General features: G+C 50.8%; 1 protein-coding gene across 1 annotated transcript in view; it reads left to right on the top strand.

Annotated features, from left to right (window-relative positions):
• The window catches only part of WNT4 (wingless-type MMTV integration site family member 4), a 52,467-nt gene that overhangs the window by 28,436 nt on the left and 1,999 nt on the right, over nt 1–22,032 (top strand). The window contains exons 2-4 of the mRNA XM_015418661.1: nt 8,296–8,531; nt 18,051–18,182; nt 20,955–21,097. Coding sequence (XP_015274147.1) covers nt 8,296–8,531; nt 18,051–18,182; nt 20,955–21,097 — 511 coding nt within the window. The remainder of the gene's footprint in view (nt 1–8,295; nt 8,532–18,050; nt 18,183–20,954; nt 21,098–22,032) is intronic.

The following is a 22,032-nucleotide window of genomic DNA, read 5'->3' as shown; positions in this document are numbered from 1 at the left end:
AGCAGAGAAATGGCAGGGGGAAAGAAGGGTGTGTGTGGACCTTCCCCCCCCCTCCCCATTTGCTGCTTCTAATGCCTCCATGGCTAGTCTGCAAGGGAAGACTCATTTAGACCCTGGTGGAGAGGAGGAAGTTACTTGGGAGCTCCGTTGGAACAGAGAAGCAGAAACTGGGGAAAGGCTCGACTCCCCTTTCCTCTGGCCACTTCTGTCTTCCGTACTGACCCATTCAGAAATTGCAGTGCATTTGAAGATACCCAAGTGTTGGGGATCCGTTACATATGTTTATTTGTAACTTGAAATTTTATCCCCTTGTCTTTTTTTTTGGCCATCAAGTCGTGGCTGACTTACGGCAACCCGTGGGGTCTTCAAGGCAAGAGATGTTCGGCAGTGGTTTGCCATGGCCTGCTTCTGTGTAGCGACTCTGGCCGTCCTTGGTGGCCTGCCATCCGAGTACCGACCAGGGCTGAGTCTGCTTAGCTAACGAGATCTGACCCAATTGGGCTCGCCGGGGCCATCCGGGTCAGGGCATCCCCTTGCCTAGCCAGTTGCTTTCCTGCGGGGTTGAGAACGGCCCTCTGGGAGGTTTGAAACCACTGGGCCATCACACATTTGCAGTAACACCATTTGACTCTGCTCTTTCTCACTCTCGTGCACACAGAAACACGAAGGGGGAGACAAGGGGGCTGGGCAACTGAAGCTAGAGATTGCACACTGTCCGTCTTCCATCCACCTTTGAAGCCTGGACTAGTCCCAACAGATGCTTTCAAGTTCTGACCTCTAACCGCTGCTCTTGCTCGGTGCCCTGGTCCTGTGGAGAGCCGTCGTGAGAGGTGTGTAGGGCATGGAGGGATAAATCTGTTAGCTTGCCGGGTGACCTTGGACCAGTCACACTCTCAGCCTGGCTTTCCTCACAGGGGTGTTGTGAGAATAAAATGGAGAAGAACAGCGCAATATAAGCCGCTTTGGCTCTCCGCTGGGGAGGTATAAACACATTCAATAGGTCAAGGAAGTGGCTAAATGGAGGCTCTGTGTACAGAGACAGTAGATCTCTGAAGACCAGGAAGTACAGACTGACAGCTGTCGCTTCCGTGTCCTGCTTTTGGGGGCAATCTGGTTGACTGCAGCTGGACTCGGGATGCCAGAGGACCCTCCGCTCCGTTCAGAAAAGTGTGAAGCTTTCCTCCAGTGTGACTCTCCCAGTGGAGTCTCCATAGACTAGGCTTGCCAACTTCCATGTGGGGCCGGGAGATCTCCTGGAATTACAATGGAGCTCCAGACCTCAGAGATCAGTTCCCTTGGGGGAAATGGGCCATGGACTAAGGGATTATACCCTGTTGAGGTGCCTCCCCAGGCTCCACCCCCAAATCTCCAGGAATTTCCCAGCCTGGAGTTGACAACCCTAGTTGCAAGCTCTGTGCTGGGAAATGCCTGGATATTTGGGCAGGAGATGAAGCCTGGATTTAGGTAGGGGAGAAAGTGACCTCCGTGGGTATAATGCCCGCCAGAGCAGCCATTTTCTCCAGGGGGGTGGATCCCTATCATCTGGAGGTCAACAGTAATAGCAGGAGAGAGACAGATGCCACCCAGAAGTTGGCGACCCTTCCATGGGCTGTAGGAGGGCTTCGGATCTCTTAGAGCAGAGAGGTAGGGTATATGCAGACTTGGTCGGATGCAGCAGGGCAAGACCTTTCATCCGTAGTGCCGAGTTCCTGTCATGCCAAGAGAAGCTTTGTGAACTGGGGCTGATGGGAAAGGGGTGGCGCTAACAAGTTGGAACAAGGCACGTTCTGCAGACTCCTGAGTGTGCCATTCCACTGTGGAATTCAGCCATCCGAGAACCTCAGTTCCCTGTTCAAGCTACAGCAGGTTCTCATTCTTATTGGCTACCAGAGTCCACTTATCTAAGGTGCCGTTCCCAGGCCTGGCCGTGGCTTGCAGCAGCATGGGATCTCTGTGTTCTTGGTGGCTCTCCCCGCCTCTCCTCCTGCCAGCTTACAAAACGAGATGAAATTATGACAAGCTGCAAGTGCCTGCTCCTTTTGCCTCATTTATCCAGGATAATGGGATTTGGGCGCATAACGGGATGGAGGAAATACGAAGTGTTTTATTGCACTTGAGAGAATCCACAGCTCTGCAAGGAGGGTTGCTAAGATGGACATGCAGAGCTTCTTGAAACAGCAGAGAGTTTTTGTGGAGCCGGGTGTTTGGGGGGGGGGGCCTGCCGTTCCCCTCCACCAGAACTGTCATGAGCTGCAAGAAGGGACATCTGGCAACCTTATTTGTACAGCCAGCAGCTCCGAACCCATTACACCGCAGCTCTATCGTTGAAATAACACATTAATCTTCATTTTTATCATCTCCAGCAGCAATAAGCATTTGTTTGGGGAAGCCGTTATCTGAAGCATCTGTTTGGAGATGTTTGAAAGGGGCCTGTTGCTCTCTGGTTCATCCTCCGCTTTTGAATTTCGGGCTCTCCATCGCCTGGAAAAATCTGGGAAATATCTGGGGGCTCTGCACAATCGGCCTCTTCGCTTGCCAAATGGAATGCTCTCCTCCGAGGAGAGGAGGGCTGTCCCCCGGCACCAATCTTCCCATGACCATTGGCTCACTCATCAGGATGGCCTTCAGAAGGGTATAGCGGAGGCAGCAAGAGAGCCAGGGTGGTGTAGTGGCCAGAGTGCCGGGCTATGACTGGGGAGAGCCGAGTTCAAATCACCACTCAGCGATGAAGCTCACAGGGTGATCTTTGGCCAGTCACTGTCTTGCAGCCCAAGCCTACCTTGCAGGGTTGTTGTGAACATGACATGGCAGCGGGGGTCGTGTACACTGTCTTGAGCTCTTTGGAGAACGGGTGGGATGGAAGTCAAGTAAGTGTCCAGAACTGGCAGTAGGCTGTGCAAGGGCAGAAGACAGGGGCCACATTTTGGCTGGCCAGAATTGAAATGGATTAGAAGAAGAGGAGGGGAGATTGGATTTATCCTCTACCCTTTATTACCCGAAGGGGTCTCAGAGTGGTTTACAACCTCCTTTCCCTTCCCCTCCCCACAACAGACACCCTTGGAGGCAGGTGGGCCTGAGAGAGCTCTCTCGAGAACTGCCCTTAAAAGAACAGCTCTGAGAGAACTTGTGACTGACCCACGGTCACACCAGCAGCTGCATGTGGAGGGGTGGGGGATCAAACCCGGTTCTCCCAGATTAGACTCCGTGCTCTTAACCACTACACCAAACTGGCAATGCTAATCCGTGAAGTGGAGTGGCTCTTGTCAGAAAAGCATGTTTGACATTGTCAAAATTCTCCATCCGGAGGGGCTCTAGCGTGGGGGCAGTGCATGTTGCCTGCAAGTTCTGTCCTTGGCCTGAGAGACCTCCGGCTGTCCTCAACCAGAGCCAGGGCGTTTTCTGCCCTGGCTCCAACCTGGTGGTGGAACTCTCTGCCAGATAACATCCGTGCCCTGCGGGACTTAAATCAGTTCCGCAGGGCCTGTAAGGCAGAGATGTATCGCCAGGCCGATGGTTGAGGACAGCAGGGGTCATTTTGTAGAAAAAGAGGAGCAGGAGCTCATTAGCATAACTCATTAGCATATGCCACACCCCCTGACATCACCGGACGTGTGTCAGAAGGTAACACCCACTGCTCAGGCTCCACTGGACTGTTTTGGATTGCTAGCTATTGGAGGGGGGGGGAGAACGCACAGATCTGCCCTCACAGAGGAGGGAGAGCTTGTACCTGAATAAAACTTGGTCTTAAAGGTGCCACTGGACTGTTTTGGACTCGGGGGGGGGAGCTCTGCAACTTACCTGGCTGCTTCTTGCTCTGACTGCGGGCTGTTGGGAGCAGGGGGTGGGGCTTGTTGCATGTGCCCGCCCCCTGAGCTCCTTACTGCCGGAGCTCTGCTCCTGTGTGCTCCTGCAGGAAATGACCCCTGGAGGACAGTTTCCATCCGGCTGACACTCTCGTCTTTTACCTGTCCTTGCCGGGCTGGCGCTCTTCTCTTCTGCCTCCCCCATGAGGCAGGGGCACAGCTGAAGTTTGGCGCCACCTAATTCGTTTAACCAATGTCATTACTGCTTTTAATTAATGCATTTATTGCTTTTAGAGATGAAATGATGTGTGAATTTTGTTTTACAGTTGCACACGGCCTTGAGCCCTGTCTCATAGGGGAGGGCAGTCTAGAAACCAAATTCTCCACCCTGGTTCCAACCTGGTGGAACTCTCTGCCAAATACCACCAGGGCCCTGTGGGGCTTAACGGAGTTCCGCAGGGCCTGCAAGGCAGGGATGTTCCACCAGGCCTTAGGTTGAGGACAGCGAGGGTTCCGTCATAGCCGGCACCTTCCACTTCTTCTTTCTCTCCTTTTTCTTCCATCTTCGCTTCGGCCCTCTCCTCACTTGCCTGCAAGTCCAGGGAAGGGTAGCAAAGAAACTGTCTGATGCCATCTGCTATAATGTAGTCATCCTTTTTGGATTTCTGTTTTTAAATTGTTTTAATGGTTGCGCATTGCCTAGAGCCTTACATCGTCGGGAATAGGCGATTTATAAATCAATAATAGTAATAATAATAATAATAATAATATCATCTATTTAAAAGAAGAGCAGTTAACTGGATTGGGGAAGACCTTGGAGAGCTGCCGCCTGTCAGAAGAGACAGATCAGATGGCTCGATTGTATGCCTTGGTATAATAAGGCAGCTTGGGAAGAGGGTCTGTAACTCAATGGTACAGCGCATCTTTTGCAGGCAGAAAAGCCTGAGTAGGGCGTTGAGCGAGTCACTGGTGTACACCTGAGCCTCACAGTCCACATGTTTACAGGACACAGTTGCTCCTCATCCACACAGAGATCGAGTGGGCCCTACGTGGTAGGACCACAACGCAGTGGCAGAGCACATGTTTTGCCTGTACACGATTTTAAGATCAATTGCTGGCAGCTGGCAGTGAAAAGGATCCGGCTAGCAAAAGGACCTTCACCACTTCCGAGAACTATTGCTACTCAGAATAGACAACACTGAGCTAGTCTGACTTGATATTAGATCAATGTGTACATTCCTCTGTGGGTGCCAGAAAAATCTGTTCCTGCAGAAACCTTTTGGGGAGGGGCTATGACTCAGCGGTAGAGCATCTGGTTGGCATGCAGAAGGTCCCAGGTTCAATCCCTGACATCTCCAGTTAAAGGGACAAAGCAGTAGGTGATGTGAAAGGCCTCTGCCTGACACCCTGGAGTAGACAATGCTGACTGTGATTATTGTGAGGAAGGGCTGTGGCTCAGTGGTTGGCATGCAGAAGGTCCCAGGTTCAATCCCCGGCATCTCCCGTTTTTAAAAAAGGATGTCGTTAGGAGGCGATGTGACTGCCTGAGACCCTGCAGAGCGGCTGCCAGTCTGAGTAGGCAATACTGACCTTGGAAGAACCCATGGTCTGATTTAGGAAAGGCAGCTTCACGTGTTCACAGGAAATTGGTATGCACCTATGGAACACTGGAACAGGCGTTCAGAGACACAGTTTCAAAAACAAACCTTGCAAATGTCTGACGGGTGAAATGCAGCATTTTTGAAATGCACTGGACATCCCAACTAGGAGAAGCCACCAGCCACTGGTCAGAGGCAGTGTTCCCTCTCAGCTGAGTTAGTGTGAGCTAGCTCACCGTTTTTTAGCCTCTGGCGCAAACATATTTGTCTTAGCTCAGGAAGGATGGCTCCAGAGCAAATTAAGTTAGGCAGCAGCCAGATTGCTCGCTCACAACTTTAACGCCAGTAGCTCACAAAGTAGAATTTTTGCTCACAAGACTCCACAGCTTAGAGGGAGCCTTGGTCGGAGGATGTCAATATCCTTCTGACTGGGGCTGTGCATTTGAGTTTGGTGGCTCTTAGTGGTGAATACTTGCATGGGGGGGGCTCTCCGATTCTGGAGCCTGAGGAGGCTGCTGGTAGAGGTTCATGCTTCTATTACTGTTAGAGTCCCAGACTGGGATCCGGGAGACCCCAGTTCAAATCCTCACTCTGCCATGGCAGCTTGCAGAGTGATCTTGGGCAAGTCACACTCTCTCAGCCTAAACTACCTCACAGGGTTGTTGTGAGAATAAAATGGACGAGAGGAGAATCCAGTGAGTTGCTTTGGGTTCCCCATTGAGGAGAAAGACAAGGGATAAATGAAGTAAATAAAAGCCTGCTTATGAGGCAGCTGGTGGAGGTGAGAGGAAGGCAGAGAGGCATAGTGGTTAAGAGTGTCAGACTAGTATCTGAGAGACCCGGGTTCAGTTCTCCACTCATGCCATGGAAACTCGCTGGGTGACCTCGGGTGACTCTCTCAGCCTAACCTACCTCACAGGGTTGTTGTGAGGATAAAACAGAAAAAAGGGGAACAGCGCGAGCTGTGTTGGGTCTCCACTGGGGGGGAAAGGTGAGGTAGAGATTAATCAAATAAAAGAATGAGGGCATCTTCTGCAGCGAATTCTCGCTCTTGCTGTTCTCGACGGCAAAGACCTTGTCGAATAAGGCCACAAGCGGATAACTGCAGTGGCTTCTGGCCTCTGCGAGCTGGGGAGGTCATTGCTTGGCTGCTCGGCTTGTGTGGGCTTGGGAGATGGGGCCGAGGCAGCCGTTCGGAGTGCTCTGAGGCCCCCGGGACCCCCAGAGGATGTGCTGACCTCTGGCGGGTTCGTCTGCAAGAGACTTCTGTCTCGGAGCTGCGCAGCCAGTTCCAAGTGGTCGAAAGGCCTGGCTCCGTTCGGTGAGAGAAGCCAGGCGCGCTAACCCGTGGTCTTGAAGGCGGGAAGTGGTTTGGAGGGAGCCTTGGGCTGATCAGAACATACCCATGCGCTGGGAGCCTTGTGGCAGCCGGAGTTGGCAGCCGGTGTCCTCGCTCTGCTGACTTTGGCTGCTTCCAGACCACTCTGGCTTCTCCTAATAGCCCTTGGATACACTGGGCCGCGTCAGGGCCATGCCTCTCCGTTCTGGGGAGACAAAGAGCGGCTGTTGAGAACGGCCGGGCCCTGGGCAGGGCTCTGGGAGGGGTGTACCCCAACCGGCATGCAATGGCACTGTTATGCAGTGCCACACTCAGGCAGGGGGTTAGACAATGGTGCGGAGTGAGAATCTCTGGTGTGAATATGTCGGCCTGTGTGCTTGTTTTGCATAATGTATCCTGTCTGGAGGGGGCTCTGTAGAGGACTGAGGTTCCCTGGACTGGATCCCTGAGAATCAGTTTTGTGTTGAGGCTGCAATCGGCATGTCGAGTGAGGCTTCTGGTACCTCCTAGATCGATCCCTCCCCCCCCCCCCAAATGGGAGTATTTCCCCCCCCAAATGGAAAGGCTGGGTCAGCAGCAAGCCAGACAGGGGAGCCTCTTAAACAGCGATAGGCCAAAGCCTGAAGATCTTGTCGTAGTAGGGGTGATGGTCAGAATGTGAGAGGCCTGCTAGAGGAGATTCAAGGTCCATCAAGACCAGTGTTCTATTACTGACACTTTGTCGTTCAGTCGCACAGTCGAGTCCGACGCTTCGCGATCCCATGGACCACATCATCACTTGCCACTAGCAAAACATAAAATCCCAGAAAGATCAGGCATGCGGGCTGTCAAGAGACCCAGTGTGGTCAATCGGTTAGGGTGCTGGACCTACGATCTGAGAGCCCCGGGTTCCGATCAGTGTTCCCTCTAAGCTGAATTAGTGTGAGCCAGCTCACGGTTTTTTAGTCTCCAGCTCACACATTTTTTGCCTTAGCTCAGGAAGGACGGCTCCAGAGCAAACTAATGTATGCAGCAGCCCAAGCGCTCAATCACAACTTTAATGCCAGTAGCTCAGAGAGTAGAATCTTTGCTGACAAGACTCCACAGCTTATAGGGAGCATTGGTTCCAATCCATGCTCTGCTGTGGAAGCTTGGCTGGGTGACCTTGGGCCAGTCACACTTCCTCAGTCTAACCGACCTCACAGGGTTGTTGCGAGGATCAAAACGGAAGAGAGGAGAACAACATAAGCTGCTTTGGGTCCCGTTGGGGAGGAAGATGGGGTATAAACGAAGCGAATCAATAAATGACTCTGAGTGTGAAGGCCAAGTTCTCCCATGCTGTTCCCCCCTAGTATTTTGACATGTGGTTTTAGAGTGATTGTCTGCAGTTAGTGATTGTCTGCAGGGAATCCTTGGGGATTCTCTATCCCAAACACAGGTTGCAAATGAAAGGAAGACATTTGCATCCTTGTGAGAGATACAGGGCGTGGTCACCGTGGGAACTGGGATACTGATGGCCAGAACCCTGTCCCCTCCCCCCCCCTTCAATAGTTTTTATTTTGTATCGCCCTCACAGGTATTTAGCAAAGCTGTCTTCGGTGGGGAGCATCTCGGAAGAGGAGACGTGCGAGAAGCTGAAAGGTCTGATCCAGCGCCAAGTGCAGATGTGCAAGAGGAACTTGGAGGTCATGGATTCGGTGCGGCGGGGGGCCCAGCTGGCCATAGAGGAGTGCCAGTTTCAGTTCCGCAACCGTCGCTGGAATTGTTCGACGTTAGACAGCCTGCCTGTGTTTGGCAAGGTGGTCACGCAAGGTGAGGCTCTGCTCTTCTTGCAGAAGAGGTGAGGGGTGCTTTTTGGTTGGCGTACTGGGGCAGACAGGTGTTTGAGGCCTCTCGACTGGGTTGTAGCCATGGCAGGGTCCTTGTGGAATTTGAGAGAGTTGTACTGCTTTTGTGAACTCTTCCGCCTCTGGAATCCTGTCATCTTCCCACTAGCTCACTGGAGGAAAGCACTCTTGTGTGAAACAGGAGTGGTGGTGGGGGAGCTGGGGATGCTCAGTCAGCAACAAGCCAATCAACAGCAAAACAGAAGAGGCTGAACTAGAACCCACACCTCACCAGCTGCAAAGTATTCCTCTAACTGCACAACCAGTTGGGCATGCCGGACAAAGGTGGAGCGCTTGGGGCTCTTTAGCTTGGAAAAACGACGACTGAGGGGTGACCTGATAGAGGTTTACAAGATGATGTATGGGATAGAGGAGGTAGAGAAAGAAGGACTTTCCCCCCTTTCTCACACTACAAGTTCACTCCATGAACTTGCTGAGCAGTCGGGTTAGAACGGATACAAGGAAGTACTTCACCCAAAGAGTGATTAGCACATGTAATCCACTGCCACAGGAGGTGGCGGCAGCTACAAGCATGGACGGCTTCAAAAGGGAACTGGATAAACATGGAGCAGAGGTCCATCAGTGGCTATTAGCCACAAGGTATAGATGGGAAGTCTCAGGCTGGGGCAAGTGATGTTCTATATTCTTGGTGCTTTGGGGGGGGGGGCAACAGAGGGAGGGCTTCTAGTGTCTTGGCTCCACTGGTGGACCTCCTGATGGCACCTGGTATTTTTGGCCACTGTGTGGCAGAGTGTTGGATTGGATGGGCCATTGGCCTGATCCAATATCGGCTTCTCTTATGTTCTTATGAGTATGAGACATTTGGAATCCTACGCTGGCCCAGGTGATAAAACCAGCTGTGATGGTTGGGAGTCTGGGTCTGCCAATCATTTTGCTTGCCACATTCCTTTATAACCACCCCTCCACCGTGATCCTGGGGTTCACCCATTCCAGCATGCCTTGGTCTCTGTCTCCCCTCCCCATCACGAAGCCTGCGTGGCTTATCAACCATCAGCAGCGACCTGGGGAACTGTGAAGCCCGAGGAGCCTGCCCCTCCCCCCCACTACAGCACATCTCTGCAGACCGTGGCTTGGCTCAGTCCCAGTGTGGAGTCCCAAGCAGAACACAGGTGAGGTTAGGAATGAGCTGGATGTGGGCACAGATCCGTATCTGCCAATTGCAACAGAAACAAAGCTATGAAGCAATCTGAATGTTTATTGAGCACGAGTATTAGGTTGGTAGTAGCAATAAGGGAGGGACTTCCTTGTGCTTTAGCAAAGCCAGGTAATACCTTTCTGCACAAATCCCTGAGAATACAAGATCAACCCTGCAGGATCAGACCGGGGTCCGTATAGTCCAGCATCCTGTTTCCCACAGTGGCTGGCCAGACGCCTCCAGAAATCCTACAAGCAGATTATGCAGGCAATAGCCTTCCCCTGCTGTTTGCCTCCAGTCACTGGGTACTCCAAGGCAGACTGCCTCTAAATGTGAAGGTTCCATTAGCTCTTATATTGCTTAGCAACCATTGACAGATCCACCCATCATAAGAAGAAACCTGCTGGATCATACTATAGGTTTGTCAAACCCACAGTGGCCAAGCAAACGATGTATGTACTTAAGGTAGTACTATGCTACTTAGGAGCTGCGGTGGCTCAAGTGGTTAAGACGCTGAACTGCAGGCTGTGGAAGGTCGGTAGTTCAGCAGTCCGAGACCCGGGTGCCGCATGACAGAGCTCCCATCTCTAGTTCCAGCTCCTGCCAACCTAGCAGTTTGAAAGCAAGAAATTGCAAGTAGATAAATAGGTACCACTTCGGTGGGAAGGTAACAGCGTTCCGTGCGCCTTGGAGTTTAGTCAAGCCGGCCACATGACGATGGAAACGTCTTCTGATAGCGCTGGCTCTTCGCCTTTGAAACGTAGATGAGCGCCGCAACCCTGGAGTCGGATTCGACTGGCTTTTGAGCAAGGGAACCTTTACCTTTTATGCTACTTCTCAGGGAGGGAAGACGGCATGTTATAGCCTGGTCTCGTCAGATCTCGGAAGCTAAGCAGGGTCAGTACTTGGAAGGGAAACCACCAAAGAAGACTCTCCGGAGGAAGGCCATGGCCAACCACCTCTGCTTCTCACTTGCCCTGAAAACCCCTTGCTGGAGTTGCCGTCGGTCAGCTGCAACTTGACAGCACTTTACATACATGCTACTTCTCTGCTATAAAAGAGCACCCATGATTGGGTTACAAATTAAAGACTGGCGCTTTAAAATGTATGATTAAAATCCCACAAATCCAACAAAAACTGACCACTGGGAGCATAAAAAGAAGTAAATGCAGCGCCAAACGCAACAACCGTCGGCCAAATCCGCAGTCAGACACAGGAAACAATGCAGCGGCCCAGACGAAAATGGCAGTAAGTCAGAGGACTCCCAGAAAGCCCTCAAGGAGGGAAGAGGCCAAAGCCTCCCCACTGGTTGATACACTGCAGCAGCTGGCATTGAGGTACACTGCCTCTGAATATGGAGGTTCCGCTGAGTTACACATGCCCCCAGGAACTGCAAAACAGCATGAGAACTGACAAGCCCGGAACTGCAAAACAGCATGAGAGCTCGGTTTGTTTTTGCTGCCTCCTTCGAGACGCTCGTTCCCTCCCCCCCCCCCCCCCCCCCCGCTCTCCATAACCGGAGGCATGCATTGCTCTCAGTGGGATGTCCACCGTCTTGCTCCCGTCAGATACGGAGACTCACAGGCCCTCCGCCTCTTCTCTCCCCTGCCCCCCCACCCCATTGCTGCTCATCCTCTGATTCTTATTTGACTTTCCTCTGCTTGTCTTCAGGGGGGTGAAGATCTGCGCTTATGAAGGTTTAGGGCTGGAAATACCAGAAATACCAGAAATTGAAGTAGCCTCTCGTTTCGGAGGCCGCCGAGCAAAGCCGACCTACGTTAGGGCTGCATCGATTAACTCGGAGGTCGTTCAGTGGCCTCCCCGGCTGGGTCATCCTCAACAAGGAGTCCCTGGTGACCTGTGCTGCTCCGACCACTAAGATGCATCCCCCCCCCCTTAGGATTGCCAGCTCTGGGATGGTAAATTCTTGGAGGTTTGAAGATGGATCCTTAGGAGGGAACGCTCCCTCTAAGCTGTGGAGTCTTGTGAGCAAACATTCTACTTTGTGAGCTACTGGCATGAAAGTGGTGAGCGAGCGATTGGGCGGCTGCATCAATTAGTCTGCCCTGGAGCCCTCCTTCCTGAGCTGAGACAAAAATGCGTGAGCCGGAGGCTAAAAAACTGTGAGCTAGCTCGCACTAGCTCAGCTTAGAGGGAACACTGGAGGGACCTCAGTGGGGTATGAAGCCCTAGAATCGGCCCTCTGAAGGAGCCATTTTCTCTCGGGGAATGGATCTCTGTTGTCTAGAGATCAGTTGTGATTCCGGGAGATTGGCAACCCTATGTCCAGGGGATCAGGGGACTGCCGGACTGGGACAGAGGCTGCAGAGGTCAAGAGCATCTGTGCTCTTCTGTGCTGGCTGCTGGGGGCGGTGGGAACGCGGCGAAGGGCTCCGCCTGGCCTCTGCCAGTATCCTCAGAGACAGAAGGGTCTGTTACATTCTAACCGCCCTTGGCAGCCAAGCTGTGTTGCAAGACTTAATTGATAACCACTAAACCAATATTCCTCTCTCGGTTCTCTCGCCCCCACACATGCTCTCTCTCTCTCTCTCTCCCTCCATGCGCCAAGCTTAATTGGGGAGGGCACCTCTATCAGCACCTCCTCTCTCCAGGAGGGAAAGCAGAGCGATCCCCTTGTCCTTGGCAGGCTGGCAAGAAGGAAAAGCCTCACAGGTATTCTGAGCTTCCCCCTGAATCACCGCTTTTCTGCTGACTCAGCTGGAGCGGGCCTGGCTGGGGAACAGAGCGGCTGAGCAGAAAGGGGTGTGGAGGGAGGATATATTTGGAGCTCTGCACAGAGGGGTTTTGAAGAGGGGTTACGGCCGGCGGAAGGTTGGGGGGTTTTTTACTTTAAAAGGGCTGCTTAGAGTTGAGTTTTGGTATGGGAGCCCAGATTCGAATCCCAGCTCGGTTGCATAGAGGTGGAAGCAAAATACAAAGAAAGGGCTGAGCCTTAACTGGGAGGACCGCCGGAGCCTGCGGTCCAGAGCAGCAGCTCCTGCGTGCTGAGACCCAAGAACCCAGTCCCCTGGTGAGTTTGCGGCCTGTGATTTGAGACTGTGTCCATTACACAAATGTGAGAACGGTCCTGCAAGATCAGACCTTGCTCCGTTTCCTTTTTGCCAACAGAAAGGAGATGGCCACTTTGAACTTGGTACTTAGGGTTTGGGGGTAGACTGCCACTGACTGTGGAGGTTCCATTCCATCCTGGAACAAGCCTCACAGCAGTCTCCCATAGCTTCTGGGGGCAGCTACCTATCTGCTGGGGAGAAGGAATAAAACACTGGACTACATGGGCCCTTGATCTGACCCAGGAGACATATGGAGGGTGGTTCTATCAATAGCTCTTAACTGATAGAGCTAAATGGAACCTCCATGTTCAGTGACAGTCTACCTTTGAATACTGGGGAGAGACACCAGAAAAGGGCAACTGCTTTCCGGCATTGCTTCCATGGGGAAAAGGATGCTGGACTAGGGGAGCCTTTTGGCCTCATCCAGCAAGGCTCTCCTTGCTACCTCTTGGTTAGCACTTCAGAGAAACGGATGGGCAGTGGAGATAAGCAGGGGTGAAGTCATTTGCATTCGATGGGCACACCTAGAAGTCCTCAGACAAATGGAGGGGGGGAAGGGATGTCCTTAATTAGGGTCTGCATTCCTCCAGGCAGGGGTCATTTCCTGCAGGAGCGCACAGGAGCAGAGCTCTGGCAGTAAAGAGCCCAGGGGGGTGGGCACATGCAACAAGCCCCACCCCCTGCCCCCAGCAGCCCTCAGTCAGAGCAAGAAGCAGCCAGGTACGTTGCAGAGCTCCCGCCAGCCCCCCAGTCCAAAACAGTCCAGTGGCACCTTTAAGACCAAGTTTTATTCAGGTACAAGCTCTCCCTCCTCTGCGAGGACAGATCTGCATGTCCCCCCCCCCAATAGCTAGCAATCCAAAACAGTCCAGTGGAGCCTGAGCGGTGGGTGTTGCCTTCTGACACACTTCGGGTGATGTCAGGGGGTGTGGCATATGCAAATAAGTTATGCTAATGAGTTATGCTAATGAGCTCCGGCACCTCTTTTTCTACGAAATGACCCCTGCCTCCAGGTATGTCTGAAAAGAGTTGTGCAACAGTGGAATCAGCTGCCTCGGGAGGCGGTGAGCTCCCCCTTACTGGCAGTCTTGAAGCAATGGCTGGACAAACAGTTGTCAGGGATGCTCTAGGCCAGGGTGTCAAACATGCAGCCCAGGGGCCGGATCAGGCCCTCAGAGGGCTTCTATCAGGCCCACAGTGGAACTGTCTGTCTTCTGCTGCTTCTTCCAGTTCTGCTGCTGCTGCTGTATCATCATAGGTTTGCAGCTTACAGATAACACACCTGAACAGCATACTCTTTGTGTCTGTGTCCTTTATAAAGTTCATATCTCCGCTACCTGGCATTACATTTTATGACACACGTGGTCCGGCCCAACAAGGTCTCATTTATGTCAGATCCGGCCCTCATAACAAATGAGCTTGACACCCCTGCTCTACGCTGATCCTGCATTGAGCAGGGGGTTGGACAAGATGGCCTGTATGGCCCCTTCCAACTCTGTGATTCTGTGATTCTTAAACTGATCAAGGTAGAGGAAGGGGGGGGGGGGGGGGGGAGAAAGTCCATAAGTGTGATAAGAAAGTGAACGGCTGTCCCTCCCAAAGTGTTCTTCATTCTTAACACTCGGGTTAAAGATGGCCTTCTTTTGACTTTCTTTGCTCTGTTTCTTACATCAGTTGAAAATGGCAATGCGTTGCTCTTAACAGGCGAGTCACACCCGTGTCTACAACGGCGGTGGTGGTGGTGGTGGTGGTGGAAGAGGAGAGGGCTGTCCTGTCACAGCCGGCTTATGGCAACCCCATTCAGAGGTGGTTTTGCCTTGATGAGGTCTCCCATCCAAGTCCTAACCACAGCTACCCCTGCTTAGCTTCTGAGATCTGACGAGATCAGGCTCACCTGGGCCATCCAGGTCAGGGTGTCTACAAACAGTAGTTAGCACCAAATCCATTCGATATGCATCCACTTTGCAACACCTTCCCTATGAGGAAAGGCTGAAGAGTCTGGGAGTTTTCCATTTAGAAAAGAGACGACTAAGGGGGGACATGACAAAAGTTTATAGAATTATGCATAGCGTGGAGAGAGTTGACAAAGAGAAATTCCCCCCCCCTCCCAAAATACTAGAACTCAAGGGCATAGAATGAAACCGATGGGCAGTAGGCTCAGGACGGACAAAAGGAAAAACTTCTTTACGCACAGAATAGTTAAAATGTGGAATTCAGAGGATGTTGTGATGGCCTCAGGAATAAACAGCTTTAAAAGGGATTAGATAGATCCATGGAGGAGAAGTCTATCTTTTTTAAAAATAATTTTATTTTCAGTTTTTCATAACATACATACATTTATCCCTCTTTTTTTAACAAGTGGGGGTTTTACATTATAATTTTTCTTCATACCATTTTGTGGCTTTTTGCCATTTCTGTTTAAATTTTTTCTCTGTTTTTCCCGCCAAAAACATGTTCAACTTGTCCATTTCAATTATATTAAAGAGAATGCTAATTAACTCTTCCTTACTCGGTATACAGTCCGATTTCCAATTCTTTGCAATACATATTCTCGACATTGTGACTATATATACAATAATACACATATCGTTGTATTTATAGCCATCTGGTATAATATTTAATAAGAAGATTTCTGGTGTAAGCGGTAAATCTATTCCTATAACATCTTTTATCAGTTGTTTAGTGATTTTCCAGAATCTCTGTATTTTATCGCATTTCCACCAAATATGGAAGATCCATGGAGGAGAGGTCTATCAATCGCTACTAGCCATGGTGGCTGAGGGGAACCTCCACGCTCAGAGGCACTAAGCCTCTGAATCCCAGTGCCAGGAGGCAACATTGGGGGGAAGGCCTCTGCCTCTGTGCCCTGTTGTTGGCCCTCCAGAGGAACTGGTTGGCCACTGTGTGAGACAGGACGCTGGACTAGACGGATCATTGGTCTGATCCAGCAGGGCTCTTCTAATGTTCTTATGAAGGCCTTGGCCTCTCTGCCCTGTTGTTGGCCCTCCAGAGGAACTGGTTGGCCACTGTGTGAGACAGGACGCTGGACTAGATGGATCATTGGTCTGATCCAGCATGTTCTTATTTTACAGTGCCAATTCATCAGCAGGTGGAAGTGTTTCAGGCTCGCTTTGATTGGATCATTTACTTTCTGGACTGGCTCTTCTTTTCATCTTTTGCATTATAATGCATGCCAATGAGCCCCCCCTCCCCCATGCACACACATACACACCCTTTAGTTTGTGCTCATGTTTTGACAAACAAGGATAACACTTCAGGCATTTGAGAAAGTGGGCGCTGGCTCCTGAAAGCACAGGCTGCAAGATCTGTTTATTTCATAGCTTGCAAGGTCTGACAAGACATTTTACTGTTGGTTTAGCAGTATTTAGAATAGCTTCAGGGACAGGTAAAGTCGGAGGGTTGGTTTGCATGATGATCTTTCATTGCACATCTACCTTAATAGTGAGGGAATCCAGATATTTCTTTAAAGTCGAGAACCTTGCTTTGCTAGTATACTAATTTTTATAAAACATCCCGCACAACAGAACACAGAGAGCTCAACTCTGGCAAAGGATCTGCATAGGAAGCCGTTTGTACTCAGATGGATTTGGGGTCTGTCTAGAACTGGTATTGCAGCATTTCTGAGAAACCGAGTGATGAGTCTAAAAGTCTCTGATTTGGATCTCGCTTCTGCCATGAACGCCCTACATGACTTGAGGCAAGCCTTAGCAGTTGCCATCTGCAGCATAAGATTAGTAACTCGTACCAACTTCCCAGGCTTGTTTTAAGATCAGCAAGACAAAGGATCTGAAACGCTGTGGATGCTCCAGATGCTCAAAAGTAGCAAGAGCTACTGTGTGCAGGCCACACACAACCTGGAGAGTCAGTGTGGTGTAATGGCTAAGAGAGCTGGACTAGTATCTGAGAGATTCAGGTTCGAATCCCCACTCTTGCCATGGAAGTTTGCTGGGTGACCTTGAGCCAGTCACACTGTCTCAGCCTAACCTACCTCACAGGGTTGTTGTGAGGATAAAATGGGGGAGAGATGATGTAAGCCGCTTTGGGTCCCCCCACTGGAGTGAAAGGCAAGGTACAAATGGAGTAAATAAAATAGTAAAAATAAACTTCCCTCACCTTTCTTTGGGCACCTTTGACATGAAGGTTCATGAGTGTTCTCCATGGCCACAGCCAGGGTCTTTCTTAATCCTTCTCCCTGAAGTGTTTTCTGATTGGAGGCACCAGCCACTGAACCTGAGATGTTGGCTGTGCAGATAGGTGTCCCCCTCTCTCTGTTCCAACAGCATAGTATACATTTTACGATCTTAAGGGGAACTTCTGTGCTTAGGGCGAGATGTTTTGGAAGGCTGTGACCAGATACGTTGAGGATCTGTCCACGAATTACGGCATTTCATAGACTCTGCTCAAAGTACATAAGGCACCTAATTCTTCAGCAGGTCACTGAACACACTGGTGGCTTCTGAGGCCTTTGCTGCTGCAGGATAGTCTGTCTAGAATATAAGAGAAGCCAATGTTGGATCACGCCAATGGCCCGTCCACTCCAACATTCTGTCACACAGTGGCAAAAAATACCAGGTGCCATCAGGGGGTCCACCAGTCGTGCCAGGACACTAGAAGCCCTCCCAAGCACCAAGAATACAGAGCATCACTTGCCCCAGCCCGAGAGTTCCTATCTACACCTTGTGGCTAATAGCCACTGATGGATCTCTGCTCCATCTGTTTATCCAATTCCCTCTTGAAGCCATCCATGCTTGTAGCCGCCGCCACCTCCTGTGGCAGTGAATTCCATGTGTGAATCACTCTTTGGGTGAAGAAGGACTTCCTTTTATCCGTTCTAACCCGACTGCTCTGCAGTTTCATGGAGTGCCCACGAGTTCTTGTATGGTGTCTGTTTCACAGCCCACAATGCCTTCTGAGCCACAGTGTGGTTTGGCTGTAGAGCACATGCAAATTCCAGATAGGGCACAGGTGGAAGCTGTGCAGTACCACATGGCTGCGATAGCACACCATAACCTTCTGTGAAAGCTGCCTACTGGGTAGAACTTCTCCAGGTGAAGTTTTTCTCCGCTTGCAGAGAACTATGTCAATAGGCCTCAACGTACCTCGATGTGGATCCCTCCACCCGGACGTACTGCTGGGTTTCACTGACGCGTGCGCCCTTATGTGCTCGCCTCAAGTTTTTATCTGTTTCCTCCGGCAGGGACACGAGAGGCGGCCTTCGTGTATGCCATCTCTTCTGCTGGCGTTGCCTTTGCTGTGACGAGGGCGTGCAGCAGCGGCGAGCTCGACAAATGCGGGTGCGATCGCACAGTGCATGGGGTCAGCCCTCAGGGTGAGTACAATGGGGGGGGGACATTGCTGTGAGGCCTAGATGCTGCTGGGGATGGCCTGGCACTTCTACCCCAAAAGGATATAAAGCAGCTGTAGACAGAGGGGGGTGGTTGGTTGAGGGGGTCTCAGGGGTACAGCCTGCCATACTGAGAAGGGATTTGTTGGGGTGGGGGGCAAGTAAAAGGCTACCGCAAATGATCAGCACCCTCAGCCTGGTTGGACTGTGCCACATCAGACTATAGGAATGGTACTGGATGTTCAGTTGCCCTATCGTGGTTTACTTTCCCTAAGGTATTGCATGGGAGGTTTAAGAAAATTCCATATTCTAATAGGTTTTGTGTCTGTGGTTCGAAGGACATAGGAAGTATTGCACATACATTTCTGCATTGTATACTTTATTGTGACATTCATGCAAACTATTTAGACCCTCTTCTTCATAAGCATGATGGCCGATCTGATCATGGTAAGATTTCTCACCTATTATCCACTCCTGACTCAGAGGTTATTGAGATTCTGGCTAAATTTATTTGTTGTGTTGTTAAGAGGAGAGGGATGTTTCATAAGGTGGGATAGTGTTCCCTTCCTTCTTGACTGGGCATGTGGACGATGTTATGCCAATAAAGGTTATAATTGTTGTTGTCGTCGTTGTACTTTACCTAAGTTCACATATAGTTTTGAATATGAAGGGAACTGGTCTGGAGGGGTTTGGGGTTTTTTTAGCAAACCAGGGCATTCAAATTGCCATCCTGCATCTGGAATGGTATAGTCCAGCAAGAGAGTGAGGGAGAGATGGATCTAGGAATGCCAGCCTCCACGTGGGGCCTGGGGAGAATTACAGCTCATCTCCAGACTACAGAGCTCAGTTTCCCAGGAGAAAATAGACCTTGGGAGGGTGGAGTCTGAGGTCCCTGTCCTCCCCAGGCTCCATCCCCAAATCTCCAGGAGTTTCCCAACCTGCATCTGGCCACCCTACCCCCCCATCCCCCGCCAGTGGCCAGGGAGGACCAGGCAACCCTAAACTGATCGTTCTTTTTGCCTGAAAGGTGCCCTGATTCCCAGAGCACTGGCTGTTAAGGGATTTATGTAAGGGCAGCTGGTCAGACTGGAGGGACTTTGCTCTCCTATAATTCTATACATCATTCCACTTAACTGGGAGCTAACAAAGAGCATCGTTACATCAGACCAAAGGTCCCTCTAGCCTAGCATCCAGTTTCCAGCACGGGCCAGCTACGTGCTGCCTACTGGGTAGGATATCTCCAGGTGAAGTTTTTCTTCGCTTGCAGAGAACTATGTTTTGCAACCATGCCAGTCCTAAATCCAAAAACAAACCATGGTTCACGAAATACCTTTCTTTCTTTTCTTTATTTCTTTCTTACGAATAATCAAAATGCCACAAAACAGTGTGCCGACTTTTGAGTTCATCAGAACTGTTCATCAGGCTGGATGTCAGCAAAAGAAGGGGGGGGGGGAGAGAGAAAAGACGATTCAGCCTCAGCCACCTGCATCCAGGAATGCACCCTTGTTGTTCTCTGCCACCCCTAGAAAGGCTGGACCCAGAGACATACAAGCTTCTGCACACGGAGGTTCCATTTAGCTATCGTGGCCAATAAATAGCTGTGGACAGATATATCTGCCACAGAGCCACCTAGCAAGTTAGATTTAAGCTCAGCAGCACCTTAGAGACCCAGCAGGATTTTCTGCCACAGAGCCACCTAGCAAGTTAGATTTAAGCTCAGCAGCACCTTAGAGACCCAGCAGGATTTTCTGCCACAGAGCCACCTAGCAAGTTAGATTTAAGCTCAGCAGCACCTTAGAGACCCAGCAGGATTTTCTGCCACAGAGCCACCTAGCAAGTTAGATTTAAGCTCAGCAGCACCTTAGAGACCCAGCAGGATTTTCTGCCACAGAGCCACCTAGCAAGTTAGATTTAAGCTCAGCAGCACCTTAGAGACCCAGCAGGATTTTCTGCCACAGAGCCACCTAGCAAGTTAGATTTAAGCTCAGCAGCACCTTAGAGACCCAGCAGGATTTTCTGCCACAGAGCCACCTAGCAAGTTAGATTTAAGCTCAGCAGCACCTTAGAGACCCAGCAGGATTTTCTGCCACAGAGCCACCTAGCAAGTTAGATTTAAGCTCAGCAGCACCTTAGAGACCCAGCAGGATTTTCTGCCACAGAGCCACCTAGCAAGTTAGATTTAAGCTCAGCAGCACCATAGAGACCCAGCAAGATTTTCGGGTACAAGCAAGATTTTCGGGTACAAGAGTTAACACTCCTTCCAACGAAGCTTTGACTCTCAAAAGCTGATACCTCCAAAACCTTGTTGGTCCCTAAAGTGCTGCTGGCCTCAAATCTTGCTGTTCTACTGCAGACCAACATGGCTGCCCTCCCAAAACTGAACAAGTTACCGTCAGCATATCATATGGCTGCGAGTTCCGTAAGTTGTTTGCTTTTTGAAGTCAAAGAAGTGAATGGGAGAGGCAGGCATATGCCTATTAGGTCCTGGGGTTGCACCGCTGTCCGACACTGCTGCAGCTGTTAAAGGCCCCACCAGCCTGTGGGGGTAAGGGGAGCACAGTTAGAGGCTATGGCTGGAGGTATCGCTTGGAAGCAGCCGTTTTCCAGGGTCTCCAAGAAGAAGGATAGGGAGTGGCACGCTCGGCTCTTCATTTGGGCTGCTGCCCGGAACAAGCGTCCTGCTGTTTCTCACCACCAGCCTCCTCTCGAGAGGGACGCTGACTTCTACTCGGTTAACTGCTCCTTGTCCTCTTTTAGGCTTCCAGTGGTCCGGCTGCTCTGACAACATCGCCTATGGAGTGGCCTTCTCGCAGTCTTTCGTCGATGTTCGGGAAAGGAGTAAAGGCGCTTCCTCAAGCAGGGCGCTCATGAACCTTCATAACAATGAAGCTGGAAGGAAGGTAATGGGGGGGGGGGTTGTGTGTGGCCCATGCACACTTTCTGTGTGTGTGTGTGCGTGTGTGTAAAGTGCCATCAAGTTGCAGCTGACCCCACAAGGTTTCTCTCTCAACTCCTAACCTGTATCACGGAGATATACAATCCATTTCATCGGGCAGTTGTAAGTACTACACTGAGATGAGAGAATGTAAGAAGAGCCCTGCTGGACCAGACCAGTGGTCCATCTAGTCCAGTATCCTCTCTCACACAGTGGCCCACCAGTTACTCTCGAGGGCCAACAACAGGGCATAGAGGCCGAGGCCTTCCCCTGATGTTGCCTCCTGGCACTGACGTTCAGAGGTTTAATGCCTCTGAATGTGGAGGTTCCCTTTAGCCACCATGGCTAGCAGCTACTGATAGACCTCAAGACTTTGAAGATTCTGAAAAGTGCAATGTATTGTTGTTAAAGAGAGTCTGCAACTTGCACCAGATGTTAACGAGACTAGACCATGGGGTCTCATATATTGTATATTATGAAATGAATGGATTACTAAAAGAGAGAGAGAGAGACAGAGCAACTAGACTGTAAGACTGGAAGTTGGGAAATCCAGGATAGGTAATACTTGCTCAGCCATAAAAAGCTCAGCTTAAGCCTTGGACCATTTTACTTCCTTACAGTCTAACTTACTTCACAGGGATAAAACTGTTGGAAGGGAGAACTTTGTACGCAATCCTCAACTCCTTGGAAGAACAGCATGATAAAACGTGATAATACAGCAGAAAATTGAGGGGGGGGGGACTTGATTATTTTATCACATTTTTATCCCGCCCTTCCTCCAAGGAGTTCAAGGGAGGTATGCATGATCCCACTCATCCCTTTAATCCTCACTATACCCCTATGAGGTAGACCAGGTTGAGAGAGAACGACTGGGCCATTGTCAGCTCGTCAATGTCGTGG

The sequence above is a fragment of the Gekko japonicus genome, unplaced genomic scaffold (genome assembly GCF_001447785.1).
Source record: "Gekko japonicus isolate JY-2015 unplaced genomic scaffold, Gekko_japonicus_V1.1 scaffold558, whole genome shotgun sequence".
NCBI classification, from domain to species: Eukaryota; Metazoa; Chordata; class Lepidosauria; order Squamata; family Gekkonidae; genus Gekko; species Gekko japonicus.
Note: the sequence above shows the minus strand (reverse complement) of the source record. Positions and strands in the feature narration are given on the sequence as shown.